Genomic DNA, 19099 nt, shown 5'->3' with positions numbered 1-19099 from the left:
TTTATACACTGATAGACTTGGACCCCTTTCCCTGGGGTGACTTTGGCAAGCTCCTGGGCCAAGGCAGGATGGAGAAGTGTGGGGATGCCTTGGGGCAGGCAAGTGAAGGGAAACTGCCCTCCCTGCCATGCCAGAGCCAAATGATTCCTGTCTGCTTCCTGAAGGGGAGCATAGAAAACACATCACTTGTGGGTAAGGTCATCTGAGACTGTTCTTGGGCAGCTGTTACCAGCTCAGCCATGTCAGGTACCACTGCTTTTAGGGGGTTGGTGCCGACACTGAGGAGGCCACAACCAATGGTTCCTACCATTTCTAGTTTGGTTGTGTAGTGGCCACAAAGGAGAGTTCTAGGAGAGGGCATTGGAATAATTCTCCCCAGCTTCCCTAGCTCTGCAGTTACTGATGCTATCCCCTCCTGGGCACCACAGGCAATGGATAGGGTTTTACATTCACTATTTTAAAGGTGGGTAGAGGAGGGGCTACCTGAAGTAGGCTAATGGAGAAGGCAGGAGATCCACATTTCCACCGCCTCCTTTTTGAGTTCTTTGCATTCTCAGATCCCTAAAGGTTTGTTTGTATGTCCCCAAGTACAATCAGTGCTGCCATCAAGGTGTCTTCACCTGGAACCCAACACACCACACACATGGTCCTTTAAGGTCAGGTCCTTTGAGCATCAGTCCCTCATAGCTGCTTTTTGTCTAAGCTGCTCCTGGACCTACTAGAAAGGTTCTTTCTGTGAGCCTCCTTCCATAAGCACCATTTGCTGCCCCTAGGCTCGCTTAGAGAGGATGGTGCTGGCAGTTTCCAGATCTGGGGGTCCCTAAGTCAATTCAAGCCTTTTCTGGGGGAGCCAAGGGAGCTTTTAGTTCCTGCTTCTCCTCAGAAGAGGAGAAGATACTTGGGGGTCTGGGACAGGGTTCCCTTGGCTTCTTTCCAGGCTCTAATCAGTGCCTCCAGACTAGGTGGCAGTTTCCCTCCAAGTCATGGCTCTTGGCCCTGCCCTGTGCCTTCACCTCTTTCCCATGGCCCATCAGGTACAGCTCTCCATTGGGCTAGAAGTTGGACCATGTAAAGCCTTTCAGTTCTCCAGGATACCTTGTCTAGGGGGAGTCATGGAGGTGGGGTCCACAACCATTAGCACTGCAGAGGGTCTGCTTGGCACCAGCTGCCTGTGATAGATCAGCTGGAGGCAAGCTGCCTCCTGAAAACTTTCAATCAGCTACTCAATAGTAGGTGTATTGACAGTGACCAGGTCTCCCCTCTCCAGTGGGTCTAGACCTCCAGCCCAGTGCCCTTTGGCTTATGGACCAAGGCTCCCGAGGGTCATCCCCAGTAAGAAACAGGGGAAGAGGGGACAGTAGGAGCCATCATTTCTGGACATACCTCAGGCTCTCTACCTCACTCTTCCACACCACTACAAATCACTCATCCTGAAGTTACTATTCCCTGCTGCAAGAAACTTTTCCAGGCAGAGGCTGATTTTTTTCCAGGAGAAGATGATTTTCCTGGCAGAAGGCATCAAATCTGAAAGGCTCATCAAGAAATGCCTGTGGAACCAGAGAGCTCACTTCATGATGTGGCTGCAGTCCCACCCCCACACTTTGCACAACAGAAAACTGACAGAAAACTGAGGTATCAATATTGGCCCTTTTGGAACCCAAAGTGGGGAAGAGAATTCAACGAGGCCCTGGGGACACAGTGATGGATTTTCTTCTCCTCACCCTCCCCAGGAGGGTTGTCCTTTGGGGAAGCTGTGCCCTTGGTCCCTACTGAGTGAATTTTTCCCACTGGATTTTCTCAGAGCTGCAAGGCAACTGCTGCAGCTCAGCTCTTAGCACCACCAAGCTTAAAGAATCTGTACCTGTGGTGTAAGGGTAAACAAAGCCTGTGACTGGTGCATCTGACTGCTGAACTGCAAGTAACCTACAGCAAAAGAGTTCATGTCTCTGGTGCTGGATGTATTGGAACCCACCCTAATCAGCATCCTATGAGGAGACAAAACCACAAAAGCACTGAGCCCCTCCGATCCCTGAGCACTCAGCTGGAATGCAAGGGCAAATACCTCATAGCAAATATATTCCTCACTTCACACAACACCCATGGTGGAAAAGGGGAACCTGAGACTCTTTCACCACCTTCTCCTGCCTCTCCAGCCACAGACACTGTCCACTTCTGGGAGAGGACCTTGTCCTGAAGATCCCTGGGTGCTCAGGCAAAGCAGCACTACCAAGGGAGAAATGAGGGCCCCTGATTCCAAGCTCAGCCTTGCCCAGACACATTCCCTGCCTCCCTTGGGTCCTTGCACAGCCAAGCAAGCTCCTGCACCAGGGTGTCACTCACAGCACAGAGGTACAAGGCACTGTCAGAGACCTCCACTTCCTCCAGCTGCAGCAGGCTGTATTTCCCCGTGGTGTTCAGCAGCGTGGTCAGACGGCCGCTGGCCTTGGGGCCAGCTGCTGCCTGGTACGAGAGCAGCTGGGGAGCTTGGCCTTTCTTCTGCTGGTACCAGAGCAATGCATTAAAGCCAGGTGACTGGTATGTGCATTTGGTGTGGAAGGCTTCTCTTTCCTTCACTGTGACTTGTCCTTCTTGCTGGGTGACAGTGATCTGCCCCAATGTGCCTGGAAGAGAGCAAAGATAAGAGACTGTGGAGGGAAAGATTCTGATATGCAGAAGAAGTGGAGATGGAAAGTGACAGAGGAGAAGGCTCCCACAGCACAAGAATGCCGATTCCCTCCCACAGAGATACCCCAGAGAGAGCTGAGCTTTCACCCAGCTCTTCCCTCCTGTCACTTCTCTGCCCAGAGTGAAACACTGGGCCCAGACAGAGCAGCAGAGAGGGACTGAGAGAGGTGGACACTTGGCAAGAGGACAGGAAGGCAAGAGGGCTGAGATGGTCAGGAGAGGAGCTGCTGCTTCTGCACCTGAGCTCTCCTGTTCCATCAGGAGCAGCACCTTGAGAAAGCAGCTGCAAAACCACCTGTGTGAACTGAGGCTTCCCAAGCCTGGCCCAGAAGTGCAGAGCAGCTCCTGTAGAGCTCTGCTGAGGGGATGAGGCTGCCCTGGGCAGGAGAGGAACCATGCTTGCAGTGCAAGGCAGTGCTTACCCTGTGGGTGCCTCAGGAAGGCAGCCAGGAGGAGATAGGCGAGGTGCATGCTGAGACCCATCCTGCTGCGTGTGTGAGAGAGACTCCAAAGGCCACAGGTCCCAGGCAGAGCCCCACGAGAGCAGAGCTGCCGGAAATGACTCTGCCAGGGGCACAGCCACTGCCATGGGCAGGAGAAAAAGCTACTGCTCAGCACACCTGCAGTGCCTGTGCTGTGCTCTCCTCCAGCAGTGACACATGTGGCTCCTGCAGCCAACAGCTTCTGCTGCTCCCAGGGGAGGGATAAAAGGGGGCTAGGCCTGCACCTGCTGACCAACCTCTCTGATGTATTGTCCTCTGCATGTCTTGGGGATCCCTTTCCCTGATGCCTTTTGCCTCCTCTCTCTCCAAGCTCAGGCCCATGTCTTCTTTGTCCTGCCCTTGCTCCTGCAGTGTCTAAACCCAAGCTCCTGTCAGCACACTCCAAGGCTGCAGGACTCTCAAACTGAACTCTGCACACCCCTCTCAGCACCCCTCTCAGCACCTCCACTCTCTAAACCAGCTCTCTGGGGAACAGATAAATGATGTTTCCTGCCACACTCTCCATCTGCTCTCATCAGTCAAGTTCCTAAATGCTCGCCCCGAACCAACCAACCTTCTCTGTTGGCCCAAACCCTTGGATCAGTTTCCTCAACACCACTTGGATCTGCTCTTGTCCTCTGCCTAAGTCTAACCTTGGAGCGACAAATCAGCCAAACTCTTTTCACTCTTTCCATGGCATACCTGCTGTTGGACAGGACCTCTGCAGATCAGACATTGCAAGACCTGCTCAGAGGAGGTCTCCGAGTCTGAGCATCCCTGGCCCTGCTTGCAATGCCAGGCTGGAAGGGCTCAGCCTGGAAGCATGGCCCATGTCTGCCTTTCTCTCCTCCTGCCCTCTCCTTTCCCTCTCCTCTTCTGGAATGCTTCTGATCTCTGGGTACTACTCAGACCAGCCCAGGAGGCACCTTCTGAACCCTTACATTCTCAGGGCAAGCCAAGAGAGTTCTGTGGGAACTCTGCAACAGCCAAGGAACAACAAATCTCCTCTGACCCTGGTACCCTCTTCTTGGTGGCTGATTCCTGAGCCCCAGGTCTTCCTGGAGGAGATGGCCAGGACCATGAAGGAGGATGTCATCCATTCTGTTTTTGTACCACTGGGGGAAATGAGACACCTGCTGCCACGAGGCTGAAGCTGGGGCTGTAACTCTGGAGAGCAGAGGTGGGGAGAGCCCAGGGATGCCCTGTGCTGGAGCTGCTGCCTTCAGCTTTTCCTTAAATCACAGAATCACAGAGTCACAGAATGTTAGGGGTTGGAAGTGGCCTCAAGAGGTCATCCAGTCCAATTCCCCTGCCTGAGCAGGGTCACCTAGAGCAGATCACACAGGAATGCATGGAGGTGGGTTTTGAATATTTCCAGAGAAGGAGATTCCACAACCCCCCTGGGCAGCCTGCTCCAGGCCTCTCTCACCCTCACAGGGAAAAAGCTTTTCCTGATCTTCATGTGGAGCCTCCTCTGCTCCAGATTGCATCCATTACCCCTTGTCCTCTCATTGGACATCCCTGAGCAGAGCTCTGTCCTCCTGACACTGCCCTGCAGATCTTGTCTTACATTTGGTCTCCTCTACTCCAGGCTACAGAGCCCCAGCTCCCTCAGCCTTTCCTCTCAAGGGAGATGTTCCACTCCCTACAGCATCTTTGTGTCTGTCCAGGGTTGAGGGGAAGGCCTCAGCCTTCTCCCCCCTTGTAAGTGAAGGGGAAAAAAAATGAAAGAAAACCACAGCCAGATAAGCAAAGGAATGTGCTGTATTTACAAGCAGTTTTTAGGGGCTGCAGGATATATATATATATACACACACACAATTTACAGTATTTACAATATATACACAGAAATATACAACAAAGTAACACAGGAATGAGATTCCCCTCCCCCGCCAGGAGGAAGAGTTTTCCCCCCGTACCCCTTTCTCTCCCCTTTTCCCCAGAGAGGGTTAGAAAGAGAGAAAAGGAATAATTGTTAATTAAAAGCAGTTATAATTAGAGCAAATGTGTTAGTAAGTTTTTGCAGGCCTCATGCTTTATCAGTTCCAAGCTCAGTCTGGCAGAAAGCCCAGAAACCGAAAGCTGTGAAAGGAGGAGAAAGTGCAAGACTGCCCGAAATCTCTGCTGGACTCAGAACTTAAAGTGGCTTTCTACCAATCCACCAATGAAATTAGTTTAGAATTGTCCTTTGTTTATAAAACATTCAGTCACAGTGTCCCTTTCCTAAATGCACAGCCTGAACTGAGGGGCCCAGAACTGGACAAAATATTCCAGATGTGGCCTCACCAGGGCAGAGAAGAGTGGGAGAAGACCCTCTCTCAACCTACTAACCAGAGCCTTCTAATCCACCCCAGGATGCCCTTGGCCTTCTTGGCCACAAGAGCATATTGCTGCCCATGGGCAACCTTCTGTCCAATAGGACCCCCAGGGCCTTTTCCCCTTCACTGCTCTGCAGCAGCTCAATCCCCAGCTTACACTGGTCCATGGAGTTGTCCTTTCCCAGGTGCAAGACTCTCCCCTTGCCCTTGTTGAATTTCATTCAGTTTCTCCAGGCCCAGCTCTCAGCCTGGCTGAATGGCAGCACAACCTCCTGTGTCAGCCACTCCTGCCAGTTTGGTGTCCTCAGTAAACTCTCTGCACTCAACCAGGATGTTGATGTCTCCGTCCAGTTTGTATCATTGCTGCAGGTGCTGACAGGAGAAGGAGAAGGTGCAGCACCTTTACATCAACCACCATGGCAGGGATTCAAGAGGGAAACAGCAGAGTGGAAGTACTTTTAAGCTGTCTCTGTCTCAGGGCAAGACAAATCCAGTTGCTGCAGGGGCAGAGGGATGTGACTGTGGTCATTAATGGGGGTCAAGTTGAACCAATGGATAGTGTCTGAATGCAATGGGTCATGGATGTGCTCCTGGCTCTCCCACAGACAGTGCAGCATTCCACAGATTGATGATGAGAAGACTGAGCCATTGCTGAGATGGTACTGCAGTACATCAGAACATGTCTGAATAAAGAGTATGACTGAATGAATTGCTGCCTGGACAGTCGAGAATAGATTAGATCATGGATCCTGTCCTGCAGATCCCTGGGTGCTCAGGGGAAGCAGCACTGCCAGGGGAGAGCTGAGGGCCTCTTGCCCCAAGCTCAGCCTTGCCCAGACACTTCCCCTCCCTCCCCTGGCTTCTTGCACAGCCAAGCAAGCTCCTGCACCAGGGTGTCACCCACAGCACAGAGGTACAAGGCACTGTCAGAGACCTCCACTTCCTCCAGCTGCAGCAGGCTGTATTTCCCCGTGGTGTTCAGCAGTGTGGTCAGACGGCCGCTGGCCTTGGAGCCAGCTGCTGCCTGGAACGAGAGCAGCTGGGGAGCTTGGCCTTTCTTCTGCTGGTACCAGAGCAAGTAAGGATTGTTGGAGGCCTGGTAAGTGCATTTGGTGTGGAAGGTTTCTCTCTGCTTCACTGTGACTTGTCCTTCCTGCTGGGTGACAGTGACCTGCCCCATGGTGCCTGGAAGAAAGCAAAGGTCAGCAGTGCTACAAATCCCTGGTGAAGAAGGCTTCCTGTCCTTTATGGAAGTGCCCAAATCTTGCAGATGGTGAGCACCAGGGAGCAGCCTCTCATGCCTCAACTTTGTCTGCTGGAACCTGCACCCCTCCAGCAGGTTGCATTGGAGCTGCTGCAAGAAAGTCATCCTGCTTGCCCTTCCTCTGCCTCTCCAAGGGAAGAGAGTGGGAACCCTGACTGTGTTCCCAGCCAGGACATACCTGAAGGCCATGGCAGGTAGGTGCCAGCCAGGAGGCACTGACCCCATGTCATTGGGAGGAGGGCTTTAAATTCCCTCTAGCAGCTTGGACAGGATCTGATCCTTGGTGTTGTAAATGGGAGCCTAGAGACAGCTGAGATCCACTCTAGTGACAGAAGGGTGACCAGAGGAGAGATGCAGAGAGAGATGGATGGAAGGGGAGAGGCAAGAAGGAGAAGGTGTCTGAGGGATCTCTCCGCTCCCCTCCTCTCCTCTCTGCAAGAGGAGAATCTTGAGCCAAGGAGTGCAGAACCCCAGGAGTGAGCTGACTTTTCCCAGCGTTTTCCTGGAACTGAAGAGAATTTCCCCACAGGCACCTGCTGAGGCTGCTCAGAGGTTCCTGGGCAGAAGAAGAAAGAGGCAGTGAGGAAGAGCCAGGACTTACCCAGCCACTGCCCCAGCAAGGCAGTGAGGATGAGGTAGGTGAGGAGCATGTGGAGACCAAGCTGCCTGTGCAGGGAGAGTCAGCAAAGCACCTCCCAGCCGCCAGACAGCAGAGCTGCCGCAAATGACTCTGCTGGGGAAGCCAAGGAAGCAGTGGGCAAGGGAAAAGATCTCTTCTTCCTCTGCCTGAGAAGCCACTTCTGGGGCCCTCCCTCCTCCAGCAGCAGCCCCTCTGGCTCCCTCAGCCAAGGGCATTCTGAAGAGTGAGGGGCCCTGGGGGCTCTCTCCACACCTGCAGGAAGATTGACTTCTGCATTGGTAGCCAGAGCAGAAGTGGAGCCAGAGGCCTCCACAGGCCACCACCCTTGCTGACCCCAGTGACACAGCCCTGCCAGTCTCTCCTTCCTTCATGCCTCTGCCTCCCCTCACAATCTGTCCTGGACAAGCTCCAGAGAGCTTTGCAATGCCTCCAGGGACGCAGACTCCACAGTGTCTCTGTGCCTCCTGTGCCAGTGCTCCCTCACCCTCACAAAGTGTTTCCTGATGCTCAGAAGGAATCTTGGCTGATTGCCTTTGTGCCCAGAGCCTCTTGGCTGCTCACTGGGTGCCATGGAGCAGAGCCTGCCTCTGCCTTCTTCACAGCTGCCCTCAGCTATTTGCTCAGCTTCTCTTCTGCCAGGTAAACCATCCCAGCTCTCAGCCTGGCACCAGGGCAGAGCTGTTCCAGTCTCCTCCTCACCCAGAGAGCTTCTGCTGCTGAGTGTCTGCAGCATGCCTGTGACACACAGCTCCCAGGGACAACAGCCCCTCAGCCTCTGCACTCCCAAGCACAGCCACATTCCTGCAGCTCTCAGACACCACCACAGGCCTCAGACCAAACTCTGGCCCTGCCTGCAGCCTGGGCCCTCTCACCCAGCACCTGGGTCTCCTCCTTTTCTCTGGTCAGCCCAGCCTGATGTTCCCAGGCCAACAGAGGCCTCCAATTCCCCACAGCTCTCACAGCCATCCCACGCTCTCAGATCCCTCAGGCATCACCATGGGGTGGTAATATCAGCGCCTGAATTGTTTCTTCTTCTCCAGGCACTGGCACTTTGACCTTGCAGCACACAGCCTGCTCCATCCAGCTGCTGGCACCCAGGAATGAAATAATTGCAATTTGTTTCTTACTTGCCCAGTCCCTTGGCTCCCAGCTCTCCCTTGCACTCCAATCTCTCCACTCCCTGCCTCCCAGCTCTCACACCTACAGAGCTCAACCTGACTTTCTCCCCCTGAAAGGAAAAGGGCTTTGATCTGGCAGCCTTGGTGAACCAGCTGCTCTCCCCTTGCACATGGCATGACAGTGCCCTCTGCTGCAGCTCCTCAGCTGAGCAAGCTCCTCAAGGCACTGAAAGGCTCCTGACCCCACAGAGAACTGGGTCTCCTGAGTCCCAGCTCTGGGGGAAAGCCTCATGTTGAGCTCAGCCACTGAAGTGTCTCCCTGCAGCACCTGCAGCTGCACTAAGCCATTGCTATCCCCTTCAGGGGGCCTGAGGAGCTACAGACATGAAGCACAAGGGAGAGCCTGGCCATGAGAGCAAGCAGTTCCAGGTGGGAGGTGGTGTGAAAAGTACTCAGGTCATGTGAAATGTCATTCTGGAAGCAGCTGCTCTGTGGCCCCATATTCCAACTGATGCATTCTTTGCCCTCCCAGATCTCCTCCATGTCATGCAGCATCCTGGATCCTCCCTCAGAGAAGTTTGAGTACAGCTGAGGATGAGGGCAGAGCTGAATCCCACCTCCAGCAGGGAAGCAAACCACAGCTTCCTTACCCATCCAGATGAGAATCACCTACCAGTAGCCCACAGAGACCTTTTTCTTCAGGGATCAGTCTCTGAGCTTCCTTTGTCACCTCACAAGGCCTCACTGCAAGCACCTGATGCCATGACCTACTCATGGACATGTTGGCCTGGCAGCAGGGCTGCTTTTGTCACCTTTCCCCACAGCTTCCCCTCTGCAGGGCCAGCTCTTTGCTTGCCCAAGCAGACTGAGCAGAAGAAGAGCTACAGAGGGACAAACTGCATCCCAGAAATCCACCTTCCAGAACTGAAGACCACCAGAGGTGTTGTGCTGGTCAAGGAACTCACAGGGACTCAGGGTCAGTGGTGCTCCCTGAGCAACAAGTAGTGAGTGCAGCCCCTGAGGAGAGATGTGAGAAGCAGGAGGACAGCTGAAGGAGTGGGACTGGGAATGTTGGCCAGGTGTCTTGCCCCAAGTTGAAGCTGTTGCTGGTCCCCAGAGGCAGGGCTGGGAAGACTTTTTCCATCCTTAGTAGAGGAGAGGACTGAGAGGGGATCTGATCAATGCCTATCAATACCTGAGGGCTGGGGGTCAGGAAGGAAGGGGCAGGGACAGCCTCTGCTCAAAGGGGGCAAGAGATGGAAAGTTCAGCACAGGAAGTTCCACCTCAACCTGTGGAAGAACTTCTTGACTGTAAGGGTCCCAGACACTGGAGCAGGCTGCCCAGAGAGGTTGTGGAGTCTCCTCTGGAGGAGAAGCCCTGTCTGGAAGGGTTCCTGTGTGACCTGTGCTGCATTCTATGGTCCTGCTCTGGCAGGGGTTTGGACTTGAAGATCTCTGGAGGTCATCCAACCCCTAACATCCTGTGAGCTGTGGTCCTGTGCTGTCAGGCAAGAGGAGCCTGGAGGCTGTTGAATGGCTTTTTGCTCCTCCTGGAAAGCACAACCAGCACAACACAACCCCAGTGTGAGGGGAGTGCCCATGGGGAACAGTTCCTGCATCCAGGGGCCAGCCAGAGCCAGGAGCTTCAGTCAGCTGCCTCTGGTGGGGAGAGAGCCCCCACTGCAGCCTCGGACATGCTCCCTGTCCCCACAGGAGTTTCTTTCCCTTCTTCAGCTTCTCAGCACTGGGGCAGTGTGGGCAGTGCTGGAAGGTGCCTTGACCTTGCCACCCCTTTCTCCAGCCTGTGTGGAGCTGGAACTCCTGACTGCATGGGATGACTTTGTACCAAGCACCACCTGGAGTACGGTGGGGAGTCTAAGAGAGACATCGAGGTGCTGGAGCATGTCCCGAGAATGCTGCTGAAAGCTCTGGAGAATAAGTCTCATGAGGAGCAGCTGAGGGAGCTGGGCATGTTTAGTCCAGGGAAAAGGAAGCTGAGGGAAGCTCTTCTGGCTCTCAACAACTCCCTGAAAGGAGGCTGGAACCAGTTAGGGCTTGGTCCCTCCTGACAAATCACAACTGACAGGACAAGAGGAAATGGCCTCAAGTTACAGCAGGGGAGGGTGCCCCATGGGGCAGGAGTGGCCCTGGCAGAGTTAGCTCATGGATGGCTTTCAGAGGCCTATTTCACAATCAGATCTCCCCAGCTTCAACCCCCTGGGCACTTCCAGGGGCCAGGTGCATCTTCTCTGTCCCCTCTGAACAAGCAGTTGTAGAAAGGCAGAAGGTCTCCCTTCAGCCATCTCTTCTCCTCTGCTCTCAGCCTCTCCTCACATGTCCCATTTGTCAGAGCCCTAATTGCCCTGGCAGCCTCTCTTGGCCTTGCTTCATTATGTCAAGAGCCTTCGTGGAGCAGGGAGCCCCAGGCTGGCTGCAGTCCTCCAGCTGTGGTCTCAAAAGGGCCAGAGGGGCATGGTCCCCTTGCAGGACCTGCTGGCAGCACCTTGACCAACACAGCTCAGGATGCCCTTGGTGCTGCCTGCTGCAAAGGCACAAAGCTGTCTGCTGCTCATCTGGCTGTCTCCTACAACCCCACATCCTTGTCTGTGGCTCTGCTTCCTAGGCAGCCAGCCCCAGCCTGCAGGGCTGCAGGGGCTGGTTCCTCCTCCCCCCTTGTGAAAAGCCACAAGGTTTTCCATCAGAAACATGAGAGCCTCAGCTCAGAAGCAGAGCCTTGCAGAGGGGAATCAGAGCCAGCTGAGCTCCCTGCCACTGCTCTCACTGAAATCATGAAGCAGTCTCCATCCTTTGGAACTCTCCAGCAGCTGAGTGCTGGCCTGCAGAGGCAGGAGGGGGACAGCCAGCCATGCTCAGCAACTCCCAGAGCTGTGAAAATGATTTAGACTAGGGATCTAAAGTGGGGTGGAACCATCCTTGCTGGAGCTGGAGCTGGAGTTGTGAGCAGAGGAGCATGAGCTTTGGAGGGCCATGGAAAAGGCCTCAGGGGACAGGAGCTGCACTGTGGTGCCTCTTCCCTGCACACATCTGCAGCAGGCTGGGGGCATCACCATTCAGCTGCAGCCAGGCTCCTTCTGTTGCTCTGTGGTGCTCATGGAGTGAGCAATGCAGAGTGTCCCTGCCATGGGCAGCACATGTCCTCGTGCTGGGGGACACACAAGGATGCTCACACACAGGCTCATGCACACCCCTGTGGATTCTCCACAACTCTGTGCCCCCACCTGCACCCACACAAAGCTGTCTGCTTCCAAGTACACACAAGAGAAGAACAAAGGGAGGAGCACCTTGAGCCATGGACTCTGCTGAAGGCCTCTGAGGCTGTCCAGTTTCAGGCAGGATGGAGCCAAATGTGATCAGGAGAAGGCACAGGCCTGGGCTGGTGACAATTGATCACTGGTGTGAGCTGAGGAGGCAGTGAAAGACAGGGACATGACAGGACCTCGTGCTCAGGAGCCCATGGAGTCCACCTGAGGACTGCTGGAGGTTCTGCCTGACAACAGCACTTCAAACAGCCCCAACAGAGCGACCCAGGCTGACATCGTTTGTCTGATCTGCACCCTCCACGCAGCAGCAGCATGAGCCATGGACTCTGCTGAAGACCCTTGAGAGTGGGCAGTGTTACACAGAGTGGGGTCAGACCTGAGCAGGACAAGGCACAGACCTTTAAGAAGTGAGCTGAGGACACACAACAGCACTTCAAACAGTCCCAACAGAGAGAGCCAGGCTGACATCACTGCTCTGATCCAGACCCCTCTAGCACCTGAGATCAGTCTTCTGCCTGCACTCCTGCATTCCTGCCCTGGAAATCCTGGAGCCTTTCCACGCAGGGCTCAGGAGAAGCCTTCACTGGGGCATGGGCCTGGCACAGACCTGGAGATGAAAAGGCAGCAGTGCAGGAGTGAAAGCACAGCCATGTCCTTAGCTGTGATGCTTTGCATTCAAGATGAGCTTGTGCAAAGATTGTTACCTCTGCCAAGCTGCCTCTGCTCCTGCAGCAATGAGGGGCAGGTGCAAAAGGCAGCCCAGCTCCTGCTCTCTCATCCACTCCTCCTGCCTCCTTCTCCTTGGCAAGCAGGTGAGTCTAGAGCCCCTTCTGCTCCTCTTCCAAAAGGAGATCTCCCCTCAGAGCAGCTCTCAGCAGCTACTGCCTCTGTTCTCTGCTGATGGTTGAGTCTTCTTGTGAGGAGAGAGGGAAGCAGGAGGAGGTGTGCTTAGGGAGAGGCTGGGAGGTGGCTGAGGCAGCTTGTGGTGTCTGAAGTGAGAGAGAGCCTCCCTGGGCCAGGCTGTTCTGGCCAGGGTGACAAAGGCCCTGTGGCTGCTGCACAGCTTCCAGCTGCCCACTGAGTCTTGGCCTTGGCTGCTTTGTGAGAGTGTCACCAGGCTGCTCCTCACCCAGCTGCCTTCTCTGCTTGCTCCCTGCCCTCTCTGCCAGCTGCACCTCCAGCCTCCAGCCATGTCCTGCTCCAGCCAGTGCCTGCCCTGCCAGCCCTGCGGCCCAACCCCGCTGGCCAACAGCTGCAATGAGCCCTGTGTCAGGCAGTGCCAGAGCTCCACTGTGGCCATTGAGCCTCCTGCTGTGCTGCTGACCCTGCCCGGCCCCATCCTCAGCTCCTTCCTGCAGAACAGCCTTGTGGGCTCCTCCAGCTCCGCTGCTCTTGGCAGCATCCTCAGCTGTGAGGGAGTGCCCATCAACTCTGGCTGCTGTCACCTCTCTGGCATTTCCAGCTGCTCCTATGGCAGAAGGTAGCTGCGCTGAGAGAGCTGCTGGGGAAGCCCCAGGGATACAGCTCCAGGAGCTCACAAGATGCTGCTGGCCCAAGGATGGACTCCCTGCATGTCTTTGCAGCACAGCTGCTGGGCTTTGCCTTTCCCTTTCCTTCTTTGCTTTGCTGCCCCTTGGCAAAAAGGTGCCCAACAAATCCATCCTGCTGGGAGCCATCTCTCTGATCTTCCTCTAGGATGGATGCAGATATTGTGCAGGAACTGGACCCTGGCCAAGGGCCACAGACTCTGGTGTGTTTTGGGACACTCCTGCAGTGCTGTCCTCCACTTGCAGTGACTTTGGTTTTTCTTTTTGACTGATTAAAGTTCTGCTGCATTCAAGCCTGGCCTCTGTGTGGTCCTTTCCTGTCTGGACACTGTACACAGAGTGGAAGGAAGGACAGCTGGGATGGGGGCATATGAGGAAGCTGCCTGAGCAGCAAGAGACCTGGTTAGAAGAGCTAAAGCTCAGTCAGAATTAAATCTAGCCAGGGAGAGCAAGGGGAACAGCAAAAGTTTCTTCAGGTACATTCATGGCAAAAGGAAGACTTGATCTTATCAAGAGAAGAAACACCTAGAGGGAGGGGAGATGTCCGGTGCCCACCAAGCCAGAGGTCTGAACCTGCCTCACAGGAGAGAGGAAAGACAATGAGAGGCTGGTGGCTGGAGATGAGGACAGGGAGATCCTTCAGTCATTCCTGTCACAGTCAGATCAGACTTGACTTGGGGAAATGAATCTCATGGATTAGCAATCAACTGAGGCTAATGAGAAACAACCCCAAATCTCAAAACACCTTCCCCCATCCCTCCCTTCTCTCTGGGATCAGCTTCCCTGCTGCTTTGCTCTTATGTCCTCCTCTCACCACCATCCCCAGCAGACACAGAGGGCAGGCAATTTGGGTCAGTTCACCTCAGGTTGTCACTGCTGCTTCCTCTTCCTCAAGGAGAGGACTTCTCACTCTATTCCCCTGCTCCTGTGTGGGCAGTTGGTCCTCCATGAACTTCTCCAGTGGGAGTATTTCCCTTGAGCTGCATGAGGAGAACAAGGGGACACAGTCTCAAGCTGCGCCAAGGGAGGTTTAGACTTGAGGTGAGGAGGAAGTTCTTCACCAAGCGAGTCATTCGTCATTGGAACGGGTTGCCCAGGGAGGTGGTTGAGTCATCGACCCTGGAGGCGTTCAAGGGGAGATTGGATGTGGCACTTGGTGCCATGGTCTAGTCATGGGGTCTGTGTTGATAGGTTGGACTCGATGATCCTCGAGGTCCTTTCCAACCTAAGTGATACTGTGATACTGTGAGCTGCTTCACCAATTGCCCCAGCGGGAGTTGCTTCCCTGGGGCTCAGTCCTTTAGGAACAAATTGCTCCAATGTGTGTCCCCCACAGGGTCACAAGTCCTGCCAGGAGCCTGCTCCAGCATGGGCTCCTCTTTAGAGGGTCCTCTTGACAGGGGGCCTGACAGGAGCCTGCTCCACGGACAACTTTCCACAGGGTCACAGCTGCTCCAGCCTGGGATCCTCCACAGGCTATTGGCTCCAGCATTAACCTCCATTGGATACAGGGATACAACCTGCCTCACCTGGGGCTCTGCATGGGCTTGGAGCACCTCCTCCCTATCTCCTCCACTGACTTTCTCCTTCCTGCAACAGGTTGTCACAGAGGTCCTGCCACCATCTCTGATTGGCTCAGCCTTGGACAACAACCCTGGGATGTGCCACAGGCTCTTTCCAACCTGGCAAAAGGTTCTAAAATCTTCTCACAGGAGCCACCCCTGTAGCCCACCCACAGCCAAAACCTTTCCACACAAACCCAGCAGACAGGGTCTAAAGGAAATGGAGGCAGGCTCTTTTCAGAGGTGCCCAGTGACAGAATCACAGGCAGTGGGCAGAGCTGAAAGCCAGGAAGCTCTGTCTGAATCATCAGGAAACACTTTAGCTGATGTGGGTGAGCAGGCACTGGCACATGGTGCCCAGAGAGACTGGGGATTGTCCCTCCTTGGAGATACTCAGAAGGCATCTGGCCAGTGCTAGGAGGAAAAGAATGAATGGCAGCAGCAGAGGCCAGCTGCTGGCAAGCTGAGCACAAGTGAGCAGTGGAGCAGGTTGGGAGTGAGGAAGAGAAGGAAGAAGAAAGGGAAGGAGAGAGGGAAGAAGAAAGACCTGGCACATCCTGAGCCAGGGAAGCCTTGGGTGACCTGACAAGGAGTGCAGGGCCACACTCTGCGGTGCTGATGCAAAGTCCAGCTCACAATCCTTGATGGAAAACTCTCTGGGCTGAGCTGTGGGCAGACTTATCTTGCGTACGGTGGCTGGGCTATGTGCACGAGCGACTGGGTTTGGAGCTTTATTAGAATAAACCTTTATTAGAATAAACCAAACCAGGTTGGAAGAGACCTTCAAGATCATCGTGTCCAACCCATCAACCTGTTTCACCCATTCCAAGACTGAGACTGTTTGAGTTCATAGTTATAGACCAAAGGGCAGTATCCACAGATTTAGAGGAAGAGAGGGCAGGCTGCTGTAGTGAAGGCCCAACACGAGCACTACACTGATGAAACAAAGAAGCTAATTGCTCTGAGAGAGTAACGAGCATGCAAGCTATGAGTGTAACGAGCAACGGTTGAGCACAAGAGGTCTTCCCCTACCAATTCCCTTGTTGCAAAGGGAAGGGCCCAATGGCACATCAGCCATTCACATCCCACCAAGCCATTCAAAATGTTTAGGTGGTGAGTAAACTGCACACACCTTCTCTCATGGCGTCTGACACGTGCAGTCGCCTCTCTGAAACGTGAGGCTCAGGGATCAGCTTCCACTCCCCTCCAGGCAGCCTTAATGGCGCCTGCCTATTAGGCTTCTCGACCTCAATCTGTCCAGGACATTCCACCCCGATGGCATTGGGCATTTCTGTGTTTTATAAGCTGGGAATTATTGTTATTGCTTAGCTACCTTTTCATGTGCTCTCTATGGTGGCAACTTAATTAGCCATACAGAGACTCTTGAACAATGTTACACAACTGTATAACAACCATCAAGTCTATAGCAGAGTCTTAGAGTAATACAACTCTGAGTCCCATCAGGTTTTGTCCAACACTGAATGGGTGTCTGGTGGGGAGTTTTCTCTTTCAGTTGTCCATTGCTGACGAGTCTCTGGAGAAGTGTCCTCTCTTCTTGTCCACCCCAATGAGCCTCTCAAGTGTCCTCTCAGGTTATCTTCTCAGGTTGTCCACCCCAATGATGGTCTTCAGTCCCTGGATGACTGGCCTTCTCATTCCTGGTCTCAGCCTCCCTGTCCCCGGTGCGGGTTGGAACTGGACTCCATCCTGTATGGAGGCAAAACTGGCCTTGGGGTGTAGCAAGCAGGCAGGTTAAATTAATGGTTGGGAACAATCCATCACACACTGATGCAATGGGTCTTTCCATAGGCATCCAGTGCTTCCCATGTGTGTGACCCTTGGGGTTTGGTCAACATCATGGGCACTGTACCAATTGATGGCAACCTCACTATTACAGGTGGGCCCCCCTTCCAATTGTAGCAATGGCTGTGTTGCTTTGCCCTCTGGCCCACCTATTTCAGAACCTCTATGGTCTGGACCGTGTGATAGGCCTTGCCTGAGTGACCCCTCTTTGGTGGGAAGCCACTCAGCCAACCTCCCCCAGTCTTTCCCCTTGCAACTCACCACAAGGGTGTGTGCCGGGTCATCCACCTCTTGGTTCAGCTTCACAGCAAGGGTGTCTTGCTTGGAGAATCCTTTGACATGACAGTGAACTGGGTCTTGTCCTCTTCTCACAGTTGGACCATGAAATGCATGTCCTTGATGTCCATCGTGGCCATCCAGGCACGGGGTGCATCTTGAATTGCTTGGGACTGCTGCGCTGAGAAGGGCTGTATTCTTGTTCCATCATCAGTGGTCCACTGGTAGCTGCCACTGTCCATCAGGCTTCTGCACTGGCCAAATCGGAGAGTTGTAGGAAGAATGTGTCCTGCAGATGATCTGCCTCTGCTCCAGGTCTGCAATTACTTCTGATATGCCTTGTCTGGCTGCCGCTGGTAATGGATACTGCTTAATGCAGGTGATGGCAGACTGGGGTAGAGCAGGAGTGATTTGCAAAGTGTTAACATGAACAGTCTTTGCCCCCATGCCACAGAAACCAAAAGACTGCTGGGAACCATCAGGGAGATAGCATCTTTTGCTAGCTAGAACATCAAATCCTAAGGTGTTCCCAGGGTAAGGGCTTAAGGCAACCTCTACCAAGGTGCTACACTTGTCACCTGGGAGCCATAGCCTTCCTTAGCCAAATGGCAAATCGTGGGTGTGCCCGTGACACCACTAATTTTAATTCTCCTATGGGATGGCTGTATTCCCAGTCTCTTTGCCTGCTGCACCTTTAAAACACTGATTTGTGCACCATTATCAACAAGGAATTCAATGGCAGTTTGGGTTGGTCCTGTTGGAATTAAAACCAAAGGTTCCAAATTCTCAGACCATTGCAAGGCATACACTGTGCCTGTGACAGGCCTGAGAGGCCTGTGACAATCATCCCAGTAATTAGTGTTTTGGCACCTCCCTGGAGCTTTGGTGATGAGGTGTGAATGGTTTATTCCCAACAGCAGGAGAATCTGCAGTGGAGGAATCGCTACTTTTACTCTGGCTACCACTGCTGCCACTATGGCTTTGCTTCCATTTACCAGTCCTGTTCAAAGTCTTAAGGGCAATTGACTTGATGTGCCCTATGGTCAGGCTCTTTAACATATGCTCAGGTGTCCCTAAGGAAAGAGTTTGCTGAAACCAGTCTCTGGTCAGTGAGGCTTGCTTCCAGCTGAAGTGGCGTCCTTGGGTTTTCCTGGGGTGACACCTGGACTGTTTTGGGCTGCCGTTTGGACTTGTGTGGGGAACTGCCTGTGCTTGGCACACTACTCATTTTTTACTACGAGGTGACGCTCGTGTGGCAGGCTGGGGAAGTCCCCACTGAGTGGAAAATGTATCTGGCCAGTGCTAGGAGGAAAAGAATGAATGGCAGCAGCAGAGGCCAGCTGCTGGGTGACCTGACAGAGAGTGCAGGGCCCCTTCCTGGCAACACAGCCACGGGAAACCTCACTGTGTGGCCCAGGTGAAGTGAACTGAAAGAGATTTTCTCATGGTTTTGGTAGCTCTGTGCTGGAAGAAAGAGGCAGCCCAAGAGTTTCTGCTCATCATCTCTCCACCTGGACTTGCAATGGAGGCCATGGCCATCACCCAAGGACAAGGACAGCAAGCGCAGGACTCCCACACACCCTCAGCTGGTCTGCAGAGCTGGCAGAAGGAGGTGGTTGGAACTCTCCTTAGCAGCTTGGATCCCCACAAGTCCATGGGACCAGATGGGATTCATCCTAGGGTGCTGAGAGAGCTGGCAGATGAGCTGGCCAAGCCACTCTCCATAATTTTCCAGCAGTCCTGGCTCACTGGCGAGGTCCCAGAGGACTGGAAGCTGGCCAACGTGGTGCCCATCCATAAGAAGGGCCGGTTGGATGAGCCAGGGAATTATAGGCCTGTCAGCCTGACCTCAGTGCCAGGCAAGATCATGGAACAGGTCATCCTGAGTGCAATCACACAGCACTTACAGGATGGCCAAGGGATCAGGCCTAGCCAGCATGGATTTAGGAAGGGCAGGTCCTGCCTGACCAACCTGATCTCCTTCTATGATCAGGTGACCCGCCTGGTGGATGTGGGGAGGCCTGTTGATGTAGTCTACCTGGACCTCAGCAAGGCCTTTGACACCGTCCCCCATAGCAAACTGCTGGCCAAGCTGTCAGCCCATGGCTTGGACAGGAGCACAC

General features: G+C 54.0%; 1 gene segment (V, D, J or C); it reads right to left on the bottom strand.

Annotated features, from left to right (window-relative positions):
- Positions 1-605: 605 nt before the first annotated feature.
- Positions 606-3156, bottom strand: LOC137457540 (T cell receptor alpha variable 1-2-like). The segment is given in 3 exon segments: positions 606-620; positions 2341-2621; positions 3108-3156. Coding segments are annotated over 3 exon segments (345 nt in total).
- Positions 3157-19099: the final 15943 nt, after the last annotated feature.

The sequence above is a fragment of the Melanerpes formicivorus genome, unplaced genomic scaffold (assembly GCF_026170545.1).
Source record: "Melanerpes formicivorus ecotype bairdi unplaced genomic scaffold, bMelFor1.0.p_v2 SCAF_182, whole genome shotgun sequence".
NCBI lineage: Eukaryota > Metazoa > Chordata > Aves > Piciformes > Picidae > Melanerpes > Melanerpes formicivorus.
The sequence above is the reverse complement of the archived record's forward strand: the minus strand, read 5'-3'. Positions and strand labels throughout refer to the sequence as shown.